Genomic DNA, 26,701 nt, shown 5'->3' with positions numbered 1-26,701 from the left:
AAGAACAATTATTACTTATTACACTGAGAAAATATTTATAAAAAAATTTATGGTACTTGACAATGTAATATTTATAAATGTATACACTGTGAAGTTTCATGTCTGGAAAAACTAGGTATTTATAAATAATATAGTCATCTGCTATTTACAAAGTTGTCTTGAATGCTGTCATACTGTCCAGTTAAATACAAAACTGAATAGTTCTAAGACAGGGAATAAAATTTCTTATGTTGCATATTTTCTATGATTAAATACATAATGCCCTTTCAGCAATATACCTATAAAATTATGACTTTGGATTCTTAATGTTTAATAAATACAAGGACTAAACAGGATTAAAATGTAAAATTTTCTCTGAGGGAATTCGAGTGGTAGTACACCCTTCTAACTTTCTCCCTCCCCTAACAACTCCATAAACAGATACAAAATATGTATAGCTCAAGAAACCTAAAATTGTTATCAGTTGCAATGCTATTATAACATTCGATAACAATGACTATGAAATTTTACAATGAATTATTTACAAAATTATACTTTGTGAGACTCTACACATCTAGAAAGACTAGATGTTAAAAAGTAAAAAAAATCTGTATCTGCCCATTATTTACAAAGTTGTCTTGAATATTGTCATGCAACCAAAGGAACACATACAGAACTGTATATTGTTCCATGAGGTAGTATAAAAATCTCCTTAAGAAAGTTATTTATATATCCAATCTAAATAACAATAATAAAACAAATATGGGAGAGGGATGAATAGGTGGAGCATAGAGAATTTTTAGGACAAACAAAATAGTCTATATAATACCATGAAGGATGCAGGGCATTATACATTTGTCCAAACTCACAAAATGTACAACACCAAGAGTTAGCCATAACAAAACATGGACCTTGGCTTATAATGATATGTCAATGAATATTCATCAGTATTAACAGATGTACCAGTCTGGTAAGGGATGTTGATAATGGGGGGTAATTATGCTTGTGCAGAATGGTTAATGATGGTGATTATGCAAGTGTTGGGCTGGGGCTATTTGGCAAATCTTTGTACCTTGCCCTCAATTTCGCTGTGAACCTAAATCTGCTATAAAAAATAGTCTTAACATAAAAATAAAATGTATATATATCAGGAAAATCCTAATAAAATACATCACAATACATTCAGAAACATCAAATGAATTTACATGGTGTAAGTTTAATGGCATACTATTTTACTATAAGAGTGGAATAAAGTACAATCTATTTCTCCTCTTAACAACCAAATAGGGCGCCTGGGTGGCTCAGTGGGTTAAGCCGCTGCCTTTGGCTCAGGTCATGATCTCAGGGTCCTGGGATCGAGTCCCGCATCGGGCTCTCTGCTCAGCAGGGAGCCTGCTTCCTCCTCTCTCTCTGCGCCTGCCTCTCTGCCTACTTGTAATCTCTCTCTGTCAAATAAATAAATAAAATCTTTAAAAAAAATAAAAATAAAAATAAAAAAAAAACCAAATAGATAAATGTTGTACAGCTCTAAGAGCCTATACATAAATGATCAATTTCTTTGCTATGCTGATTTTAAAAGACAATAATCCTAACACATTTACAATGAAAACATTTAGATTATACAGTGATACTCAATACATCTAGAAATATTACATCTTTAAAAATAAATATTGCACTTGCTCATTATTTACAAAATTGTCCTATTGCCACACAACACATATACACAGAATTTTCTAATTTAGATTCTACAAAATGTTCTTTAGCAAAATGAATTTCATCAAGAACCTCAGTACATCTGAGAAAGTAAGATATACCTGCATGTCCCTTAAACTGGCAGAAATATTTTTATATAAAATGAGTACAATTTAATTACTGCAGTCTAACTTTTCTTCTAAATAAAACTGGAGACAAAAAACTTTTGACCACCCTGTCCTCTCTGACTGTATACATTCGTGTGCATGTGTATAAGCACACTAATGTTAACAAAAATAGGACTCAAAATCCTTTAACTCAATTTTTAAATAATCTGTCTTTAAAAATCTCAACAATCCATGCAATTCTACACAAAAGTAACAGTATCAAAAGAAAACTGTTTCTTCCCACTATCATTATATTTATCAGCAATTCTATGTACTTCCTTAGTCAAATGTTATAAAGTAGCCACTATAATTACCACTATTTAACAAACCAAGAGCTACCCATACAGAATTCTTAGAATAATGTGAAAATGCTAACCATGTCAAACTTACATTTTATCAATAGCATGACTGCAACATATATGAGATGTTCACCATTTCTTTAAACCAAAAAGAATAGTTAACAATAAAAACATCATACATTATAGATGAGATTGGAAAACATTCACCCCTCCACCCATATCCCTCACAACAAATCACTGAACATGCAGAGAATCTAATTACTATACTGATTTTTAAAAGTATGATATTTAAAACTATGTTTGTCAGCAATGGTTATATATCTAGAAATAACAAGTGTTTTATAAATAATTACATACACAGCGTTCTAGACATTATACTTAACAACAGAAGGTGATTTTATCATGTCTACAAGCATTTAATAAAGTTTATGTGCTCTAATTTTAGGTGAAATATATTTAAATATAGAACAACAATATCTGAACATCTATAAAATTATATGGTATAAAAAAAAATCTGATCACATGTGCATAACTACTTAGTAACAACCCAACAGACACCAGGTGAAAACACAGAAGTGGTCTTGTAACAGTTCTGTTTTTGCCCTAGTTGTTCAACATTAATAGGTTTGCTATACATGTGTATGCATGCTGTGTGTTTATGTGTGGAGAGGTTATTTCTATATAGCTAGAAATTAAGATGTTATATAAGTTAGTGAAAGGTTTCCCTGCACTGTTCTCAACATTTAACATCCAAAACTTATATTGAAATAAGAAATTATTCAAGTTTCACATTTAAAAATATGAATGACAGTTTCTTTACTTTAACAAAAATTGTTGAAAAAAATCTCAGTAACACAAAGAGAGAGAAAAAGAGAGAGGCAAACCAAGAAAAGACTCTTAACTATAAAGAAATAGTGTTACCAGAGGCGGAAGGTGGGTGAGGGCATAGATCAACTAAGTGATGTGGATTAAGGAGTGCACTTGTGATGATGACTAGGTGTATGAAGTGCTGAATCACTATATTGTACAACTGAAATTATTACTATGCTGTATGTTAACTATCTGAAACTTAAATAAAAATTCACAAAATACACAAATATTAAAAAAAATCAAAATCAAGCCTAACTCATGAAGATGCTCATTCTATCTACACTCAATGTTTCTACCTCTAATGTTTCAATGAAAATATATTTCTAAAATTATTGACAGAAATTATATATCCAGCAATGTTTTCGAAAATGACACTGATCTTCTATATGCAAAGAAAAAAAATAGTAATACAATCTCCAGCACCAAATACATCCTAAACAGACATGGTATAGTGATTCAACTTGCCAAAATAAAATGTCTCTCAGATTTGTATTAAAAAAAAAAGTGCCTATCAGCAAATCTTATGCAGATGTTCTGAAACAAAAACTAGCACTGGTCTATTGACTTAGGTAGCAATCTAACAATATATTCAGCAACTAAAGCTCAAACGGCAACTCCCTTTACCATGAACCACAAAATGACTTGAAGAACAGACTAAACCTGAGTGATAACGTTTCTTTGCTATGATTTTTTAATAAACACTTATTTTATAGATCTGTTTACTATACAGCTGTGTGTATATTACACAGGTGTACATGAAAGAAACCTTGTAAAATCAAGGATTAAAAGTTTAAAGCAAAAACTATTATATATCCTAACTATTTCACACAGAACAATGTAACAAAATCCCATGAACTTCACCTGCCTAAGTATTTACTAAGAGATAATCTGAAAACTGTTACAGTAATTGTTCACTCTATTTATAATTAATATATTTACAAAACATGCTGATATAATAGTTCCTTGGCTTTAATAAAACATAGTAACTGTGTCTATTTTATACACATTATATAAAACATTTCTTGGATCATCCCATCCTTTAATGACCATAGGTTTGATAGGTAATTGTGAACATCCCCCATAAAAACTTACAATCACCTACACCTATATAATTAGATGTAAATATATCAAAACAAGAACAATTTGGTTATTATTAAATGTGGAATTCCACTGACATGAAAACGTTTCTAACCTGTTACATTTAATCACATGTAGGATTTATCTAGTAACTGTATTTTCTGTTAATATAAACAGAAAATAAACATCTCAAAACCATGAAGAGAGTCAAACCAATAGATATGACATTTCCACCATGATGAACCTTACATAAAACAATGAGATATTATACTAGACACTACACATTTACCACAACCTAAAAATTGAGACTAAATATCTGAAGAGGCTAGATATAATATCACTTTTGGGAAGTAAAAATGTCTGTCCTGTAATATTTACAGTCAGGTCTATACATGTAAAAAATTAGATGTTAAAAAAGTTACATTATATATAACACTGTAATAAAATATGTAACATTATCAACTGAAAAGGAATTAACTTTTGGAATTGAGAGGCAATTCTACAATTCCATTTTGTTACTGGTTAAAAGAGTAACAAAAATACACACCAGTTTAACATTACAGTATTAGTAAAATACATGTAAGATTCCCAACATCTGAACATGGGAGTAAAGCCTGGCTGATCAAGAGCTGTCTCTGTACATATGCATACTCATATAGCCCTCAAAAATTTCTTATTCTCTATCTTCTAAATTCTGCTTTTATTTGTTTAAAACAAACAAGGCAATCTAGAAACTCCTCTCTGTAATCCAACGAAACTACATTCGAACAATCTAAATGACCAAATGTCAGCCATCACCGTGCTTAAAAGAGTGTTTTAACAGTACTTTCTTTCTATTATATACAGAGAAATAAAAAAGTCCATTATATCCTGGTCCATCAAACATGCATAGAGACTGGCCTCTTATGCAGCAATTCCATCATGAGAATTAAATCCTGTACCATACAAATATTAACATAAAGAGCATTTAGAGGATAACATCCACAGCCATATATAGCAGCCTTAAAAAAATTTCTTATTATGACAACTGCATACAGAATAATCCCTACCCCAACCCCCAAAAAAGCCACAGCAATCCCATCATATGATATTAAATATCCATCATTCAGAGGTAACTTCTATTTCTATAGTCATGTTACTAAAAAATATTTCTTCTACATACGTTAGCAACTACCTTCTTAGCAATCACAGTGCCTTAAGGTCACAAAGCAATTATATTTGGTTATTTCATATACAACAGTTTCAAAATGCACATAAATAACTAGTGCCTTACATTTTTTCCTGATTAATATAGTAAACATTCCCATGCCCATTTCCTCTTTGCTTTACATAAGCACTTGAACAATCAATATAGAATTCAGTACATCTTAACAAAATGGCCCATTTTTTTCTAAAATATTTTCCAGAAGGCAGTTTTACCAAACATGTTTTTATAAACTTCCCTAGGAAACCTCTATTATCACAGCAACCATTTTTAAAAGTACCTAAAAACAATGGATTTGTTTATAAATGTAGGCCTCTGCATTTCAGCATTAGATTCCAAAAAAGGTTAAACAAAGTACGAATAAAATACATAGAAAATTACTACATGTTTAATTTCATTCCCTTTACCACCAAATAGCTAATGAACAGTTCATGCATATTCATCATTTACTGAGTTCTTTATATTTCCATTTCAATACCATTACCCAATCACAATTTTTATAAGTATTTAGATAAATTCTTAAGCTATCTATATCCAGTAATATAGTTAATAGATGAGGTTCCTAGCTCTTTTAAAATGGCAGGCAGTGGAAGAAAAGAAAAAAAAGAAAACTACTACTTGTGTTTATCACATATGCAATCAATGTCACATATGCAAGGCTCTCACTGGTAAATATTTCGATGGCCAGTTGATACTCCATAAAAAGCAAAATATTGAGATTTTTTTCCAAATTCAAAGACTATCGATGAAATATAAATATTTGAAAGGCAAGATGAATTTCAGGACTGTGTGCATCTTTATTTGTCTGTGATTATTTGTAGTTGATGAAGCTTCTAGATTAATTCATGATGTATTGTCCTTTCCCTTCTTTTCATATTTTCCTAGAAGGCTGGCATAAATGTACTTGAGATTGTCCACACTAGACCAATACTATTAAGTGTCATCCACTTGAAAGAATTTTCAATTCAGTAGACACCTTCACACACTTGCATTTTTGGGAATAATTTGGAATGAGAGATGCTGTGCTGATCATGTTGGACCATGAAGATCTAGTCTGTCTCTACAGGAAGGTCCTGGTCAGTGACCCCTTAAATCAACATCAGATTTAGACTTCCATATCAGTCCATAAGTAAAATTACACAGGATACCCCAGAATAACTTGAGAACTACAATTTTATCAATGCAGAGGCACTCAAACTATCCTTCCCTGTCCATGTTAATGGAAAAAAAAGGTTTGCACATTATCCTCTATCATTCTGGATTTTAATCACATTGTTTCTTGCTGCAAAAATTTCTCCAAATTTTTATCAGGGGCATCTTATTCAGGGAGTCAAAGTAGAACTTCCAGTTCTGTCAGAGTCAAAAGATGCTCTAAATATTATCAATTTATATAATCTTTGTCCTCTTCTCTGATTATTGCTTATTTCTATCACTCTTGAAACATGTCAACTGAAGATTTTTGAAGCAACATGATGATATTTGTCATTATCTTTCCAAAAGACTGCTCTGGCAGACAGATGAATTAGAGAATCTGAAGCTAGAAGTAAGGGGATCAATTAGAAGTTTTAATACAGATAAAAGACAGCAGTAACAACAAAACTAATCTAGAAGGCAGCTCCAGAACAACCATCTAATGGAATTTATACAGCATCTACTGTCCAATAAGTTTTCTAAGCTTCCGGATGAAATACTTGTCCTTGTTTCTTAGCCTCCATTCACATCCATGAATGATAGCCACTTCCTAACCTAGCTGGCATCACCTTTTTATGTCTATGTAAAATTGATAAACAAATACATCATATGATGATATCTAAAGGATGTTTATGAGTGATTTTCAGACATTTCATTTTACTTGCCAATACTTTCTTCTTTGAATTATCTGTACATGTTTTTGTCATTTTGAATACAATTATTCCAAGTCTTTAAGAGTTGTACAAATGTTTATGTACATTACAAAAACCAAGAAAATAAATGATATATTTTGCCAACTGAAATGATGACACATTTTCACATGTTTTTATGTGCCCAACTACTCTATTACCTACTAACAAGTAAACGTCATATACCCTCAAAAACAATGCTCTCTTGATTTCTAAGAGATATGCACAAAGGGCTAAGTTCAACAGAATGCAGACTTTTTAAAAATATTTAAACTTGGAAGATTTATTCTCCTTTGAGTTGTACTGAAACAGGAAGAAATATCCAGTAAGAGAAGACAACCTTAAGGAACATCATTTTCCATTTCCACCAAGGTCACAAATTAAAATGTGGCACTCTCTAAATGACAGAATGAGCAAGTTGATTTTAAGATAATAAATGGACTCACAACTCTATGGTCAAATAAACTTTGAGAGAGCAGGAAAAAAAGATCTAGTGGAAAAAAGCCTCTTCAATACATGGTGCTGGAAAAATTGGACAGCTATATATAGAAGAATGAAACTCAACCATTTTCTTACACCATACACAGAAACAAACTTAAAATGGATAAAAGACCTCCCCATGAGGCAGGAAATCTATCAAAATCCCGGAGAATATAGAGGAGAACTTCAACATCAGCCACAGCAACTCCTTTTAAGACATGTCTCCAAAGGCAAAGGAAACAAAAGCAAAAATGAACTTTTGGGACGTCATCTAGATCAAAACCTTCTGCACAGCAAAGGAAACAGTCAACAAAACCAGGAGGCAACCCAAGGAATGGGAGAAGATATTCATAAATGACACTACAGATGAAGGACTGATACCCAAGATCTATAAAGAATTCCTCAACCTAAACACCCAAAAGAGATAATCATGTCAAAAATGGGAAGAAGTCATGAACAGCTTCACTAATGAAGACATACAAATGGCTAGGAGGCATATGAAAAATTGTTCATCATCATTAGCCATCAGGGAAATTCAAATCAAAACCACACTAAGATACCACCTTACACCAGTTAGAACAGAAAAAATAAACAGGGCAGGAAATGAGAAATGTTGCAGAGGATATGGAGAAAGAACTCTCTTACACTGCTGGTGGGAATGCAAGTTGGTGCAGCCACTTTGGGAAACAGTGTGCAGATTCCTCAAAAAATTAAAAATAGAGCTACCTTATGACCTGACAATTGCACTACTGGGTACTTACCCCAAAGATACAGACATTTGAAAAAAGGGCCATATGTACCACAATGTTCATAGCAGCAACGGCCACACTAGTCAAACTGTGCCAAGAGCCAAGATGCCCTTCAACAGATGAATGGATAAAGAAGATATGGTCCATAAATACAATAGAGTATTACGCCTCCATCAGAAAGGATGAATACCCAACTTTTTCATCAACATGCATAGGACTGGAGGAGATTATGCTGAGTGACAGAAGTCAAGCAGAGAAAATCAAGTATCTTAGGGTTTCACTTATTCATGGAGCATAAGGAATAACATGGAGGACATTAGGAAAAAGAAAGGAAAAGTGAATTGGGGGAAATCAGCAGGGGATACAAACTGTAAGAGACTGTGATTTCTGAGAAATAAACTGAGTGATTTGGAAGGGAGGGGGTTCGAGGATGGGTTAGCGTAGTGTAGGTATTAAGGAGGGCACATACTGCACCGATTACGGAGTGTAGTGCATATACAATGAATCTTGGGACACTGAAAAAATAGAACAAAATTTTTAAAAAAGATATTATCACTTAATTTTGTGCTCCCAGCAATGTGAATAATATGTCCACATTTCTTGACTCAAAAAAATTATAAAGAATGAGAAATCTGAGTTTTAAACTGAAGCCAAGTTTTGTCTATACATAAAGAAAATTTCTTGTGCCATTTGCTCATTTATGTATTAATTCCACCAATACCTGTGTTAATATCAATATAACAAAAATTGCTACCTTTCCAAACTCCTACAAGATTCCAATTATTAATGTTTTGTTCTCCTTATAAGGGAAGGGTTAAATCTATGGCTTCATGCAACCATTTTAATGAATCTTCCATATTGTAACCTTAGACATACAAATATTGTTTGGTAAGTCACGGCTTTTATGCATTATTTCTCCACTGTGACTTCACCAATCTTAGCGGAAATGAATATTTCTATTGTTACTTTGATAACATTTAAGGCCATGAGTCATTTAGTTGAGAAAACACCCCATCTGGGATGCCTGGGTGGCTCAGTCAGTTAAGTGTCTGCCTTTGGCTCAGTTCATGATCCCAGTGTCCTGGGATCCAATCTCCCACTGGACTCCCTGCTTAGCAGGAACTCTGCTTCTCCTTGTGCCTGAGCTCTGTGCTCATTCTGTCTCTCTTGGTCTCTGACAAATAAACAAAAGCTTGAAAAAAAAAAGAGAGGGAGAAAATAACCCATCTATCTAGAATACAAAGCCATTGTCTAGAGAAGCTCACCAAAGCAGATTATACATTATACAAAACATAAGTAAGAAAAATACAATATGCAAAATGTTCTGCCATGGGGCTCCTGAGTGGCTCAATGGATTAAGCCTCTGCCTTTGGTTCAAGTCATCATCTCAGGGTCATGGGATCAAGCCCCCCATCGGGCTCTCTGCTTAGCTAGGAGCCTTCTCCCCCCCCCTTTTCCTGCCTTTCTGCCTACTTGTGATCCCTCTCTGTCAAATAAATTTTTCAAAAAATCTAAAAAAATTCTGCCATTCTTCAAAAATAAGAAAACCAGTTTCACTGCAATAATTTATTTTCAGAAGTCGTAAGTTATAATATTAAAAAATCCTCTGTAATTTATTTTACTTACTCCAAGCCACAGAAAACAAGTCCCCTCATTTCAATTGTGGGTTCCTTATTTCCTATAGCATGGGGGAATGACTCTGATTTGACCTACATCTATATTCTCCAGACTTTGTATCCTAGTGAAATCCTTGGCTAATTTTCATTGTTTCTAAGTAGAAGTAGACAGTCCATTTTAACACTATTCCCATTAAGAAGCACTATTAGAAAACAGCCCTAGATTTTAATAACCATATAGAGCCACCAGAGTATTCACAGCCAAGCTATAGTACAGTGGTTGAAAATTCCCCAGAAAACAAACTCAATCCCAATATCAACACCCAGAAATCCACTGGTATTGCCAGTTTCTGGCCTACTTAAGATGATCCACAAGTGGCTGCTTAAAACAAAACAAGGGCACCTGGCTGTCTTAGTCATTAGAGTGTGCAACTCCTGATTTGGGGGATAACTGTTAAGTTTGAGCTTCACACTGGGTGTAGAGATTACCTGAAAATAAAATCTTAAAAAAATGCCCAAATGCAAAGTAATTCAAATTACGATGTTGTGTGATTAACAGAACACAAACCAGATAAACCTTGTCCCAGAAGTAGAATTATTATACAGAAATTACCATGTCCTGAAAATCACACAATTCACTGAGATTACGTCTACTTTAAAAATATATATATTATGTTTGTTTGGGTTTTTTTTTAGATTTTTGTTTATTGATCATCTTACCAAATGTAAAATTTTACATTTTACATTTGTATAGTTAGGTGAAAATTTGTAGAGTTAATTCATTATCAAAAAGAAATACGGGGCGCCTGGGTGGCTCAGTGCATCAAAGCTTCTGCCTTCAGCTCTGGTCATGATCCCAGGTCCTGGGATTGAGTCGGACATCAGGCTCTCTGCTTAGCGTGGAGCCTGCTTCCTCCTTTCTCTCTGCCTGCTTCTCTTTTCTACTTGTGATCTGTCAAATAAATAAATAAAATCATAAAAAAAAGAAATTTACTTCTTCAAATGATGTACATAATTTAAATGTATACTATTTGTTCTCTGAAGAAAATCCAACTGTTTTCTACATGTGGTACTAAAATCAGCATCTGTCAGCTTCTCAGACCTAGACCTACTGCTGATCCAGAATCCCTCACTCAAACTACACAAGCCCTCCTCGTAATTCATTTTTTTAAAATTTTTTAAAGATTTTTATTTATTTATTTGAGGTACAGTGAGTGAGTAAGTATGCACATGCTGCAGAGGGGTGTGGGAGGCAGAGGGAGAAGTGGACTCCCTGCTGAGAAGGAAGCCTGACATGAGTCAGGGCTTGATCCTGGGACCTGGGATGATGACTTGAGCCAAAAGCAGACAATAGGCAGACAACACAAGAGTGTGGTTATTTGCAGGCACCCAGGTGACACAATCAGAACACTGAAAGTAACCAAACAAAATATGAGGTTATGAATATTCTAAAATTTCTGGCAGGGAAACAAGGACTTAAGAGAAATATCTGTGAAAAGACTTACCCTCCCTGCTCCTTTAAAATAAAAAGGAATGCAATTTTTCTGAACCTAAAAAGCTTTTCCCTATAAACTACCACTTGTCATAGTATCAACACCCACGTTATTTACACACACACACACACACCCCACATACTCCTTAAAAAATTAAGATAGCTATTTAAGAATTATATCCAGGTATATTCAACTATCCATAGTACATTTCTTTTTTTTTTGTATATACTTTTATTTTATTTATTTATTTTTAAAGATTTTATTTATTTATCTGACACACAGAGAACACAGCAGGGACAGCGCCAGACAGAGGGAGAGGTAGAAGCAGGTTCATCCAGCAGGGAGCCTAATGCAGGGTCCAATGCGTCCAATCTTAGGAATCTGGGATCATGACCTGAGCCTAAGGCAGACGCTTAACAACTGAGCCACCCAAGCGCCCCAGGAAGTTATACTTTTTTTTTTCCAATTTATTTATTTATCCATAGTACATTTCTATAAAGGCTTTTCCCAATTACCTGTTTAATTATTACTCAATTCCCTCATAACTAAAATAGGCAAATCAGAAGGATCTATCATAGAATGCCAATCACAGATAACAAAAGGTCCATTACTCACTCAAGTAAACATAAATAACAAAGAATAATGGGAGATTAAGGTCCTGATTCAAAAGAAAACGTATGGTACTTAGCAAATCAGTTGCTCTCTAGGGCTCGATATTAACAACTACGAAATGTCACCTTCATCTCCTTAAACCACAGTCCAAACTTCTACATCTCCATTTAGGACTTGATAAAGATGCAGAAAGTAGTAACTTATTAAGAGAATTAGAGTAATCCACCTGATGTATCTTTAGCATTCTGCTTAAGGTGTAACTCTAATTTCAAACTCATTTCAAACCAAAGCAGTATCTCAACAACAAACTAGAAATTTCTTATTCATATGTTAACTGGAGCTGCCTCATAGTTTGGGGATATGCTCTTGGGAAACAGATCTAAGGGTCGAACTGAATGATGATAGTAATATAAAAAAGCCAGCAAAATATCTACCGTAACATTACTCACTTGAAATTCCTAATAAAAAAGATCAGATATACAAATGTTACAAACATAGAAGACATTCTATAAAAGGAAACTGCAGTAGTGGAATTTAGGATTCACTTCCCTTTACATCTCTGGGAAAACCTACACTTCCATATTCCCTAACCTGCACAATATTGGTGCAATACCTTATGAAATTTACAGGCTAAGAACTTACGGTCAGGATATGTGTGTCCCAAGTAGTTGGACTAACTAAGGCTGTACTTCAGAGTAATCATGTTCAGCCTCATTTCATCATGCTCAGTTTTCATAACTCATCACAAACCCAGTTAATGTCTTTTCCAACAACTAGTACAACTCTGTAAAGGAATTGATATCTGCAGACAGTACATCTCTACTAATGCAAAATCTTCTAGCTTAGGAAAACAAACGATCGTCTTCATGTAATGAGGTAAGTTAAATGGCAGCAATATCATTCAACTGACACAGAATAAAGGTAAAAATATGGGAAAAAAATTAAAAGACAGTAAAACCCCAGCAATTATTCCTATCAAGAACTGTACTTTTTAACTTTCTTTCTTTGTTGGGTTAAATATGTGATGGACGATTAATAATATTAAGATCTTTGCTGTTTTAGAACTAAATATAATAGTTTATAATCTGCTTCTACAAGCAAATCACCTAACAAATTAAAAAAAAATGAAATATTCAAATATATTAAGGATCTAGATTACATTGAAAACACCTACAAAAATATTTGAGTTAAATTAGAATCCCTGTCAATGGTCAAATAAAATTAAGGAAAATCAAATAAATAAAACACAAAGTCCAACAAGTCCACTTGAGGATTCTGAAGGAGGTCTAACATTTCTAATACAAAGAACACAGTGAGATGATAATACAATCGAAATTATCATGGGACGAAAAGAGCACACACTACTTTTCCTGATACAGATCTCCTAATAAACAATAAATTATTCCTATCAAGAACTGTACTTTTTAACTTTCTTTCTTTGTTGGGTTAAATATGTGATGGAAGATTAATGAGTGTACCAGGTATTATATAGAAATGTACTATATGTTAACCAACTACCATTTAAATAAAAACTTTTTTTTAAATAGAAATAAAAAGTAACTATGGGTACAAATAAATTTTATATAAGAACCGATATTACCATTTACATCGAAATGGATGGAATTGGAGAGTATTATGCTATGCTAAATAAGTCAATCTGACAAAGACATATGTATATCATATGGTTTCACTCACCACGTGGAATATAAGAAAAACTGCAGAGGATCATAGTGGAAGGGAGGGAAACTGGACTGGAACTTATCAAAGAAGGAGAAAAACCAAGAGAGGCTCAAATTAACTACAGTAAACAAACTGGGGTTTGCTGGAGGGGACATGGGCAGGGGAATGTAACTGGGTGCTGGGCATTAAGGAGGGCATGTGATGTGATGAACGCTGGGTATTATACAGAACTGATGAATTACTGAACTCTACCTCTGAAACTGATGATGTACTATAGCTTGTCTAATTAAATTTATCTTAAACATATGGGAACAGACAGTCCAATGATTGCAGATGTACAAATATTTCACCCCATGGGTCATTGTGTTACCCTTGTTAACAGTAAATCTAATACAAATGATTCATAATCATCAAATATCTGGCTGGTCTTTGAGGCTTTTTATTACATCTTGGCTACCTCACCTAATTTTTAAATTATTTTGCCCACCAAAGAAAATTAATCCAGTCCAGTCTTCTACTAACCAATCCTATTCTACATTAGAACTTCCTAAATTAGAGGCAAAAAAAACACTGATGTTAGCACCATGGACTCCAGAGCAAAACTGAGGGGACACTGAATGCAGAAGACCCATTGGAACTATTTTTTTTTTTGGTCTGCACCCCTGCCAACAGAGGATACCAGGGGCAAATGGCACATCACTTTTAATACAAGGAAAGTCCCTTGAGGTTTCCTCATCTATCATTTAAGAAGTTGAAGAAGTATACTGCAGCCAACACCCAGCTGCTCCCCTTCACATTCTACTCACTTTTGGCATAGATGGACTTGCTGCATTTAACACCTGAAGTCATTAATCAGCATTCACATCTAAAACAAATATATCCTTGGAACTGGATTTCAAAAACTGCTCTCTTATTGGTCCTTCATCATCTCAATTAAGCAGGAGAGATCCTCTCACCCCTGTAAAATCAAACAGAATTTTCTTATTTCTACTCTTTGACCAAAAATGACTCTGAGGAGAGCCTACTTCCTCCTCTCTCTCTGCCTGCCTCTCTGCCTACTTGTTATCTCTGTCTGTCAAATAAATAAATAAAATCTTAAAAAAATACGGAGCTAGTTATTAGTTAGGCATAGATTCTAATCACAGACATTCCACTACATGGAAGGAACTATAATAAATCTTAAAAACTTGCACCCTAACATTTTTTTAAAAATTGGTAATGCTGACACATTTTTTATTAATTATTTTTATTAACATATAATGTATTACTTGCCCCAGGGGTGCAGGTCTATGAATTGGCAGGCTTACACACTTCACAGTTCTCACCATATCACATACCCACCCCAATGTCCATAATCCAAACTCCCTCTCCATAACCCCCATTTCCCCAGAAGCCCTCAGTTTGTTTTGTGAGATTAAGAGTCTCTTATGGTTTGTCTCCCTCCATGTGATAGGGTCTATGCCCACTGATCACTGCAGACAACTGAAGAAAAACAAAACCAAAATAAATGGTCTTCAAACACCAGTGGTGTCCATGTAAGGACACTTACCATACTCACTGCATTTTATAATACATGTTCCACAAATATGAGTTCCCCTCTTTCCTGGACATCACTAATTCTGGCATTCTATGTTTTATCGAAGAGGTGGCCGTCTCCCTTTTACATGTCCTTGCTTCCATCTCAGCATGTGTGTGTACCTTCTGGGATCTAAGGATGAGTTTCCTTTTTTGCTTTCAACAGCATGCATGTTTAAAAAGAAGGGAAAAATAATGAGCTCAGAATATCTTATGAAAACTTAAAAAAAGATGTCTGAAGAGATGGCAATGTATACTGCCAATTTACACCTGACATTTCTAAGTATTCAAAGTTCCACAATAAGTCAAAATTTATCTGTTGAAAATAATGTTCTATGAAAAGTCTACTGAGGCACATTGACTAGATTTCAGAGTGTCATTTAAGCTCAAGTTTTGAAATCATTATGTTCAGACAAGGTCCTTTGTCATCATGAACCTAGCCAAGGCCTCTATAATACACTATAACTTTTCTTTACAAGGTTATTTTACCTGGAATGATTTTTGTTTGTCCTAAGTGCAGCTAACACCATTTTCAGCTTCCTTCTGATACTACTGGGTAGGATCCAGTGACATGTCAGAAAACTGAGTGGTTAAATTCTCTCCTCGTTTCAGAGTCATCAACTATGTGGGCAAAAAGACCTTATTAAGACCAAAAAAACTGTAATACAAAAAAAAATGATTAGAATATGACCCCGAAGAAATAAAAAATTAAATTAAATTTTTAAAAAATGTATCTTGCTTTCCTTATTTACTATAATTCAAATTATTAAGCTTTATTATATGAATGGCCAGTCACAGGGAACTGGAATGTAAAGATGAGTAAGAATCTGGCAATGTATTATCAATTGGATAACACGTATTTGAAAACTTCATATAATCTCACAGAGGGTGTAACTGACTACTGGCTGAAATCAATTAAGTTTTATTGGAAATGAACACAATAAATTGTTTTCCCAATCACTGAAATCAGATTATGTAAGTTCTAGACAAGTATTATTATTATCACATAACTCTGTAAGTTAATTTCTACTACATTATTATTATAATGCAAGTTAAGACCTACAAGAAATAAAACACTGGTTAGGTTTACAAAAATTACAAGACTTCTGGGCAACCCCCTTGGGTCCCCTCCCTCCTTAGGAGCTTTGTATTACCATTTGTTATCACTCAAACCTTGTATTGTTGCCCAAATAGAAAAAAAAAAAAGTCTTCTGGTATCACCTGCATGCGAATTCTGAAAAAGTTAAACTCACTGAAACAGACTATAATGGTGGTTGCCTGGGGCTGATGGGGTGTGTAAAATGGAGATGCTGATCAAAGGGTACAGACTTTTAATTATAAAATGATTAATTTCAAAGGATCTAATAAACAGCATGGGAGCTATAGTTAACAGTATTATAATATTCGAAATTTGCCAAGAGTAAATCTTAAATGTTCTCATCACAAGAAAAAAAGTGGAAGGGGCACCCAGGTGGCTCAGTGGGTTAAAGCCTTTGCCTTCAGCTCAGGTCATGACCTCAGGCTCCTGGGATCAAGCCCTGCATCAGGCTCTCTGCTCAGCAGTGAGCTTGCTTCATCCCACTCTCTCTTTCTGCCTGCCTCGCCTCTCTGCCTACTTGTGATCTCTGTCAAATAAATAAAATTTAAAAAAAAAAGAAAAAATGGAACTATGCAAGGTGATGGATGTGTTAAATAACCTTGTTGTAGGGGCGCCTGGGTGGCTCAGTGGGTTAAGCCACTGCCTTCGGCTCAGGTCATGATCTCAGGGTCCTGGGATCGAGTCCCGCATCGGGCTCTCTGCTCAGCAGGGAGCCTGCTTCCTTCTCTCTCTGCCTGCCTCTCCGTCTACTTGTGATTTCTCTCTGTCAAATAAATAAATAAAATCTTTAAAAAAAAATAACCTTGTTGTAGAAATCTTTTCACAATAGAGGTGTATAGTAAATCATCATGTATCATACCTAAAAATTACATAGTATAATTTATCAATTATATATTGATAAAGCTGAAGAAAATTACAGGACTTATAAAATTTTACATGACTAAAGAGTAATGAGTGTATCAGGGCAAGAAGCCACATCATTTTTATACACTTTTATATGAAGTCCAGTGTACCTATCATATAAACACAAAATACCACAAATAACTCAAAATCATGAAGATTTAAGGTAAAATTAATTATTAAATCCCAGAATTCTATTTAAAATTATTTAAACCACAATGAAAAATCTGTATAGATGTGCTATGTGTATATATTTATGAAATTACTGCTAATAAATGTGACCAGGAAATCAAGAAGTCATTGCCCAACTGTGCTTTAGATAGAATGTGTAATTCATGTGAATACAGAATGGGATAAAACCATAATGGACAAGTATTACTGCCATGAATGTTTGAAAACTCTTATGTCATTATGTGTTTACAACGGAACTCTGTAGCAGCTCAGATCTAGCAATCTATAACAAAAGATCCACATTCATCTTACACTCCACATGCAATTACAGGAGTATCTGCTCCAAGTATCTTTTTCAATATGTGTTCCCACAATCAAGGTTATCAAACAATTAGGGAAGTTCTAGGAAAAGAATATTACCACCAAATCAAAACACCATGAGAAGTAAGCATCTTGCAGAATCTAGAGTTCTTGACACTTACCTCTACCTTGCAAAAGTAACCATCAACTTTACTTAAGGAAATATAAGAGAACAGGTTTTCTTTGAATATGATGCACAATCACTCATGCCAAAATCTAACGATCATCCACATTAGCAGATCTATGCAAGTAGGAAAGTTTTCCTTTCAAAACAGGAAAAAGTACCATAAATTATTCAAAAGTTGGTCCAGAAAGGCCATCTGCATAGAAAACAATGCTCTTTGCATATCACACACACAATTTTAAGCAGAAGTTCTAAGTCCTATAGATCAGTCAATTTTATCTTAACAGAATTGCTTTGCCTTCAGAGATCCAGATCAATCAAGTACTTTGCCTGGTGCTCTAGTAACCAAGAAGTTCCACTGTAACATTTACAATCTCTAAAGTTAAGTATTACACCTGCCTTTTATAAACTAACTAAACAGAGATGGACCTGGCTACTTTACGTTCCCTTCCTAATAGTGGCCATCAGTATTAAAAACTACTTTGGGAGAGACCATACAGATCTGGTGACAACAACTGCAGTAATTTTAAGGGTCCCTTTTCCTTGAGAGACTATTAGTTGAAAGGCCATGATTTAAAAGATGGAAATTGAAGGAGCACCTGGCTATCTCACTCAGTAGAGCATATGACTCTTGCTCTCAGGGCTATGAGCTGGAGCTCCACTTTGGGTGCAGAGATTATTTAAAAACAGAATATTTTAAAAAATTAAAACTAAAAGATGGAAATGGTGATACACACATATTTTTTTGTAAAATCAAAGGAAGAGACATGATCGATCTACTGAAGTTTGAAGTTACGGAAGAATTAAAACCATCTTTAACTCATATTTTATAAGCTACAATTAAAATCAGTAAGGACCGATTCATTGCCCAGTTGAAAGCTTAGCAGTAAAACCTAAAAACTTCTACTGTTTCCCTTTTAAAAGTGAGTTCACCATTGTTGCATAACCATCACAAACTAGACCCAGATATCTGGGCATCCCTCAGCTATTTAACTGGAAGATATTTCCCATTCCTCTAAACATTTCCAGTACACCACTAAGTGATGTGATTGGATAAAATTTGTACTCAAGAGTTATCAACTAATAACACAACTTATCCCAAATAATGAACTCTCCCTGGTTCCCAGTACCCAGGCTTTTCCATTCATTTAAAAAAATTTTAAGTAAGGGGCGCCTGGGTGGCTCAGTTGGTTAAGCGACTGCCTTCTGCTCAGGTCATAATCCTGGAATCCTGGGATGGAGTCCCACATTAGGCTCCCTGCTAGGCAGGGATTCTGCTTCTCCCTTTGACCTCTCCCCTTTCCTGCTCTCTCTCTCTCATTCTCTCTCTCTGAAAGAAATAAAATCTTTAAAAATAATAAACTAAGTAAAAAAATGTATAAGTAAATACTTACTGGTAGACAGTGATGATTATTCCAGTATTGTATCATCTATTCTGATCACACAAGGCCCAAGGGCACTGTAAAAGCTCATCACCTGATACAAACTTCCATGAAAAGGAGTATCTCCAATTCCAAATGCTTTGATTTGATGAACAAAGTTTGTTTCAGTACCAGTTTCTTTTCCATAGGTGGCCTTACATGGCCTTTCATCCCATCCCTCCTTCCTTTCGGGTATGTATGAGATAGCAAAGAGGAAGATGCCATATGTAAGTTTTAGCCTATCTACTTAACCCCCTGGTTAAGGGTTTTCTTTGGTGTCATGGTTACAAACTAATACCAGTCAATGCACAAAGTGGAAGTTAGGAAGCTTAATCAAGTATCAGAACCATTTTATCTTAAGAATCAGAGAGAAAATTATTTAAATGCATTGCTTAACAGAATTCACCTTATCCATAGTAACTTCAAAACCAGAAAAATCCCAGTCTTCACTTTGAAAACAACAGAATCAACAGGCAAAAAAAGTACAACATACAACAGTACCTCGCAGTTTAATTGCTCTGTGCATTTATTAGCTAGTATTAATGCAGCAAGGAGGGAACAACAGCTCACAAACACTCTACACAATTTCACAAGACACATCGCAGGGAAAAAAGTGACTTTTTAAGAATGATCAACAGTATCCTAGGGTCTTGGTGGACGCATTCCTGGGGGAGGTGGACCTGGGGGGGAAAAAAAGCAAAATTCCATGGGACCATTAGAAAAAGTCACATAAATATTAAAGGGCCCAGCTGGCACCAATGCACAAAAGTGTAGCCACTCACCTCTAATTCCTGGTGGAGGGGGTCTCATTCCTGGTGGGGGCATGCCTATTGGCGTCCCTCGAGCAGGGGGAAGCCCAATTGGTGGTCCCATGGGGGGTCTCATACCAGGTGGAGGAGCCATAATGCCTAGAGAATAAAAATGGTAGAAATAAAGACCTCATAATTAAGCTCAGCTAAGATGATAGAATAAAATACAAGAGAATATTGAAGGAAAGGTGCCCAGATACTAAGTAGAGGGTTGAACAATTTCTCCTGGACCATTACCATGTAAGCCATCCCCAACTCCACAGCTTTCCATTAAAAACTACTTAAAAAGAGGTTTAAAAGTGGGAAACATAATCTAAGCAACTAGTTAGGTACTTGGGCTGTTTCTTAGTTCAGTATGTTCTTAGAATATTTTTTGTCGTCCCTTCCTCCAGAAAATACAAATTTTTCACGGAACATCACACACACACACACACACACACACACACACACACATATTTGATATCTATATAGATCAGTAACAAATTCTCTTACTTTCTATTATCAATTTCTTACCTGGAGGGGGGGTTGCTCGGCCCACAGGAGTGGGTGGGGTCCCCCGTCCTGGTGGGTATTGAGTTGGGGCTCCGGCAATGCTGGCAGTAGCAGCAACTGCAGCAGCTGCTACAGTGCCTCTCCCCTGTGGAGTCATTACCTGACAAGGCATGGTCAGATATGTAAAGGTAAGGCATATTCTCACATTATTCAAACAAAGTAATCAGTGGATACCATGGCCTATTAAATATGATATAATAGTTTTGTATTTCTCCCATTTTCATTTCAAAAATCTTAACACACTCATACATCCTCCTAAAACCCCATGTTCCTTATTTTCTTTTACTATTATTTTTCATTTCTTTTCATTGTTCCAGAATTCATTGTTTATGCACCACACCCAATGCTCCATGCAATACGTGCCCTCCTTAATACCCACCACCAGGCTCACCCAACCTCCCACTCCCCTCCCCTCCAAACCCTCAGTGTGTTTCTCAGAGTCCAGTCTCTCATGGTTCATTTTCCCCTCCCAATTTCCCCCAACTAACTTCTCTCCATCTCCCATGTCCTCCCTATTATTCCTTATGCTCCACAAATAAGCAAAACCATATGATAATTGACTGTCTCTACTTGACTTATTTCACTCAGCATAATCTCCTCCAGTCCCATCCATGTTGATACAGTGATAGAGAAGTTGGGTATTCACCGTTTCTGATGCAGGCATAGTATTCCATTGTATATATGGACCATATCTTTTTTAAAATATAATTAATTTTTTAATTTGTTATAAACATATATTTTTATCCCCAGGGGTACAGGTCTGTGAATCACCAGGTTTACACACTTCACAGCACTCACCATAGCACATACCTCCCCAATGTCCATAATCCCACCCCCCTCCCACCAGCAACCCTCAGTGTGTGAGATTAAGTGTTTGTCTCCCTCCCAATCCTGTCTTATTTCGTTTATTCTTCTCCTACCCCCTTAACCCCCATGTTGCAACTCCACTTCCTCATATTAGGGAGATCATATGATAGTTGTCTTTCTCTGATTAACGTATTTCGCTAAGCATGATACCCTCTAGTTCCATCCACGTCGTCGCAAATGGCAAGATTTCATTTCTTTTGATGGCTGCACAGTATTCCATTGTGTATATATACCACACCTTCTTTACCCATTCATCTGTTGATGGACATCTGGGTTCTTTCCATAGTTTGGCTATTGTGGACATTGCTGCTATAAACATTCGGGTACACGTGCCCCTTTGGATCACTACGTTTGTATCTTTAGGGTAAATTCCCAGTAGTGCAATTGCTGGGTCATAGGGTAGTTCTATTTTCAACATTTTGAGGAACCTCCATGCTGTTTTCCAGAGGGGTTGCACCAGCTTGCATTCCCACCAACAGTGTAGGAGAGCTCCTCTTTCTCCGCATCCTCACCAGCATCTGTCATTTCCTGACTTGTAGATTTTAGCCATTCTGACTGGTGTGAGGTGATATCTCATTGTGGTTTTGATTTGTATTTTCCTGATGCCGAGTGATATGGAGCACTTTTTCGTGTGTCTGTTGGCCATCTGGATGTCTTCTTTGCAGAAATGTCTGTTCATGTCCTCTGCCCATTCTTGATTGGATTATTTGTTCTTTGGGTGTTGAGTTTGCTGAGTTCTTTATAGATTTTGGACAGTAGCTCTTTATCTGATACATCATTTGCAAATATCTTCTCCCATTCTGTCAGCTGTCTTTTAGTTTTGTTAACTGTTTCCTTCACTGTGCAAAAGCTTTTGATCTTTATGAAATCCCAATTGTTCATTTTTGCCCTTGCTTCCCCTGCCTTTGGTGATGTTCCTAGGAAGAAGTTGCTGCGGCTGAGGTCGAAGACGTTGCTGCCTGTGTTCTCCTCAAGGATTTTGATGGATTCCTTTCTCACATTGAGGTGGACCATATCTTCTTTATCCATTTCTGTTGAAGGGCATCTTGGTTCTTTCTAGTTTGGTGACTGTGGCCATTGCTGCTATGATCATTGGGGTGCAGATGTCCCTTATTTTCTCTACATCTGTATCATTGGGGTAAATACCCAATAGTGAAATTACAAGGTCATAGCGTAGCTGTTTTTAATTTCTTAAGGAATCTCCACACTGTTTTCCAAATACATTACCTATTTTAACCTACTAAGTCCTTTCACATTTTTTCAACTTTTTTTTGAAGATTTTGTTTATTTGACAGAGAAACATCACAAGTAGGCAGAGACGCAGGCAGAGAGAGATGGGCAAGTAGCCTCCCCACTGAGCAGAGAGCTTGATGCAGGCCTCAATCCCAGTACCCTGAGATCATTACCTGAGCCAAAGACAGAGGCTTAACCCACTAAGCCACCCAGGCATCTCTCAACTCTGGTTTACCCATCCATATTTATCTTTACTCACCCATTTTGGTGAGTTCCTCTTATCAAGGTGGCTTTAATCCTTTCCCCTCCTGATGTGTATTTGTATTTCATCACCTTCTACAACATATGCTGCTTACATAGTATAGGATGTGCACTCAGGCTGTTAAATCTATTCGGCTTCTAGACATATTCTCTAAATAATATAAAACCTCCTCCTATCTCCTCACCTGTTGGGATGGTCCTCCAACCCCTCGGACAGGGCCTGCTAATCCAGCAGGAGCCTGGGGAATTGGAACACCAGCTGGCACTCCTCTGCCAGCTGCCCTGCCAACCCCAGGACCTCCTGCAGCTCCAGCAAGTGGTACCCGAGCAATTCCAGTCTGAAACAAGAAAAATTATTTGAAATCAAATTATTTACCAATGTCATGAATAATCTTATTCCTAAAACATCACTACCTCCCACTATTTTCTCACATCATCTAGTTTGTATTAGTTCCATACTCAAAGGAATAAGCAAGTACACCATGGAGGCATTCAACACATTACAAGTATGTATGTCAAATTTTTAGTACATAGAAATCCTCCACTCCCACCCTTATATAGGTAGTCCCAGCACATATAATAATTCACTGAAAAGTCCTTTATCACCATATATGGACAAGTAAGCACGGACATTAAGTGCTGGGCATATTTTACTTGACAAATGTATATTATTATTATGCCTTATTGTACCTTCATTTAGCAAACATCTCAAATAATCTAATGTCCTTCCACATTAATGTTCTGTCCTACCCTACAGCTTCCTTACATCTTTGGGGGGTGGTCCTTCCACAGTCATGGATACCAAGTTCTCCCCACGTAGTAACACCAGACCTAAAACCCGCTTTTCTTCACGCTCTGGCTGCTTAGCATTCTTTGGCCTATAAATCAAAAGTAAACATTGTTGAGATTAAATTAGTGGTCACTCACTAAAATTTAAGTTAGGTATCAACTAGGACAATAATTGATGGAAAATATTCATGCTCAGTTGCCAAGTTATAACAAAACAAAGACCAATACAAAAACACTAGACTCACTGACATATCAGGAAAAATGGTAAACCCCTTTCCTATCAAAATTTTTAAGAATGTTACCTCAATGTTTTATTTCAGCAAGATTAATTTCTGCTTCGTTAAACAAAATGCAAATTATGCAGCTGAAACTTTTAAGAGAAGTAAATTGTAATGTGTTTTCATGTTAACATGGGAAGTAAAATTTTTTAAATCATATTTTCCGTAAATCGGGACGACAGACAACTAAAATAGTACTAATAAGAGGCAGTGTTTTTATTCCAAATGATGAAGGCAAAAAAAAAGGATTTGAATAAGGCATGACTATGCATTATTGACATTACCACTTACATAATATAATAAAGTAAAATAACTATAATTAAAAACAAAATTTAAAAAAACTTGTGTAGTCACAACTGTCAGCAGCAAAAATCATATATTCATGAGGCATATACTATGTAATATAGGTAAAAGCAACTGACAATGTCATTCAACAATCCTCATTAAGTATTATCAGAGAATAATGCGCAGTTTAAAGCATTATGCATGTGAAATTATCCTTGTATCTTAGTGAGAAAAGTGAAACAAAGAAATTAATATGCCTAAAATTCTCAAATACCTTTAGAATTTGTATTTTAGGGGAAAATATGGATTATTTACACACAAGAAAGAGCATTGAAACATGCTACCATCCTAGACTATCTGAAATAATCCTACTTGGTGTGCAGGGAGGAGGTGGAGAATACATGAAAAGGGAAAAGATGTGGAATATGTTTTTGAATACGTTTTTTTGCCTCAGAGGAAAAGACTTAAAAGAGTACAGCAGACAACTCATGCTGAGCATTATCTTTTTCTGCATATTTAATAAAACTTATATGAAATAGGCAATTTAAACTTCTGGATATCACCAACTGTGGAAATAAAGTAAATGAAGCCAAGAATCCAGGGTGATGCCTCACAAGTTCTACCCCATGATAAAAGCCTAAAACAAAGCCATATTGAATGTCCAGAGGTATTACAAGCACCAACTCAACTCCTCTGAATGAAAAGTCAAATGAGTGGAAGTAGGATGCCACTAAGATCCACCAATTTCTGTGATCTTGCTGCAGATAGTCAACAGCGCCCTATGAAAGCAAGCTCCCTGGTCATAGGTATAAAGATGGTAGCCTAATGTGGTAAGGCATAAACATAAAGGTCATTCCTGAAGAAATGAAGTGGGCAAATGATAAATACAATAAGCAAAAAGGATTAAGAATGGACACCAAATCAACACTGGACATGATGAATTTGGCCAAAACAAGGAACATGCAAAGAGGCTAGTAGAACCAAATGTTGACCTTAGCCTGGAGTATTCTAATCATAACCCAACTCCTCTACCACTAAGACTGAAATATGTTATTCCCTCAGGAATGCTGCAGAACCTAACCTATTAATAACATCTTCTAACTTTTTTTTTAAGATTTTATTTATTTGACAGAGAGATCACAAGTAGGCAGAGAGGCAGGCATAGAGGGGGGAAAGCAGGCTCCCCTGTGGATCAAAGCCTGATGCAGGGCTAGATCACAGGACCCTGGGATCATGACCTCAGCCGAAGGCAGAGGCTTAACCCACTGAGCCACCCAGATGCCCCATCTCATAACTTTTTAAATAAATGCAGATACTCTGTTCATACTGTGAGTTCTATTTCAAATTAAGTTCATGTATGTTTGCAAACTTAAAACAGTAGTGTAAATACAGTGACTTTACGAATGGGAGACCCTAATCCAACTCAGTAATGGTTTAGGTTGTGAGGCAATAGACTAGCCCTACCACATTTTTCCTCCTCTCTTAACAGTTACCCTCTATAACTCCTTATGCCTATTACCCTCTCCCTCATTCTCCCAACAACCAAACCCAAAATGGTCTTACTTGATCTTTCTGAATTCATCACAATCACAGAGGATCAAGTTCATGTGTTTGTCAAAAGCCTTAAAGGTGCCAATGAAGATTCGGCCATCTTGCAAGATACATCTCATTCTATAGTCAATATGCTGCAGCATCTTGCTGCTCTTTCCCACAGTCTGAAAGAAGTAAGAAAGTTGTCAGTCATAAGTCAGTTTGTAATTACGTTATAACCTTCCCTATTCCTTTGTCAATCCAAACTTGGTTTCCTTAACACATCCTGCATCCTTTATTTTCTCCAAAAATCCCTTCAGGCTCAAGATACTGGACCCAATTTAGGCCCGAACAACTATGCTCTTCTGTGGAACCCTCTACTTCTCAGAATGTATTGAGTGTAGTCTCCCATCATCCTAACTATATTTCCCTAACTACATTTCTTCCCCAACAGAGTCACAAACCCAGTTTCATGTTAGTATTCTATCATTCTAATTAGTCTCCTTTCCCAATTTTAATCCCAAATCCCACTCTCTTTCAGAACACTCAACCCTATGGAGTACTTCTTTTCTCCTAGACCTGTAGCCAAACAGTGGGAAATTCCTACCTCCATCAGAAACTTTCCAATTCCCATTGACCCAATGCAAAC

At 35.8% G+C, this 26,701-nt stretch overlaps 1 protein-coding gene, 1 long non-coding RNA gene and 2 other non-coding genes across 6 annotated transcripts in view; all 4 read right to left on the bottom strand.

Annotated features, from left to right (window-relative positions):
- Window positions 1–15,796, bottom strand: part of LOC122894314 — a 42,352-nt gene extending 26,556 nt beyond the window's left edge. For all 3 annotated transcript variants that reach the window (XR_006381766.1, XR_006381768.1, XR_006381767.1), the window contains exons 1-2: window positions 15,348–15,796; window positions 14,605–14,756 (exon numbers count right to left, since the gene is read on the bottom strand). This is a non-coding gene — a long non-coding RNA (uncharacterized LOC122894314). The remainder of the gene's footprint in view (window positions 1–14,604; window positions 14,757–15,347) is intronic.
- On the bottom strand, window positions 12,804–12,870 carry LOC122894743. The gene has a single exon (XR_006381815.1). It is a non-coding gene; the product is annotated as a small nucleolar RNA SNORD64 (small nucleolar RNA).
- LOC122894748 lies at window positions 15,738–15,810 on the bottom strand. Its single transcript, XR_006381820.1, has one exon. It is a non-coding gene; the product is annotated as a small nucleolar RNA SNORD107 (small nucleolar RNA).
- Window positions 15,811–19,950: 4,140 nt separating this feature from the next.
- The window catches only part of SNRPN (small nuclear ribonucleoprotein polypeptide N), a 7,602-nt gene continuing 851 nt past the window's right edge, over window positions 19,951–26,701 (bottom strand). Inside the window, exons 2-7 of the mRNA XM_044229661.1 lie at window positions 26,086–26,237; window positions 23,937–24,048; window positions 23,356–23,508; window positions 20,771–20,909; window positions 20,231–20,356; window positions 19,951–20,128 (exon numbers count right to left, since the gene is read on the bottom strand). Of these exons, the coding sequence (XP_044085596.1) occupies window positions 20,091–20,128; window positions 20,231–20,356; window positions 20,771–20,909; window positions 23,356–23,508; window positions 23,937–24,048; window positions 26,086–26,237 (720 nt within the window). The 3' untranslated portion in view covers window positions 19,951–20,090. The remainder of the gene's footprint in view (window positions 20,129–20,230; window positions 20,357–20,770; window positions 20,910–23,355; window positions 23,509–23,936; window positions 24,049–26,085; window positions 26,238–26,701) is intronic.

Source organism: Neovison vison, chromosome 13, assembly GCF_020171115.1.
Source record: "Neovison vison isolate M4711 chromosome 13, ASM_NN_V1, whole genome shotgun sequence".
Classification (NCBI taxonomy): domain Eukaryota; kingdom Metazoa; phylum Chordata; class Mammalia; order Carnivora; family Mustelidae; genus Neogale; species Neogale vison.
This window is presented reverse-complemented; position numbering and strand designations above follow the sequence as displayed.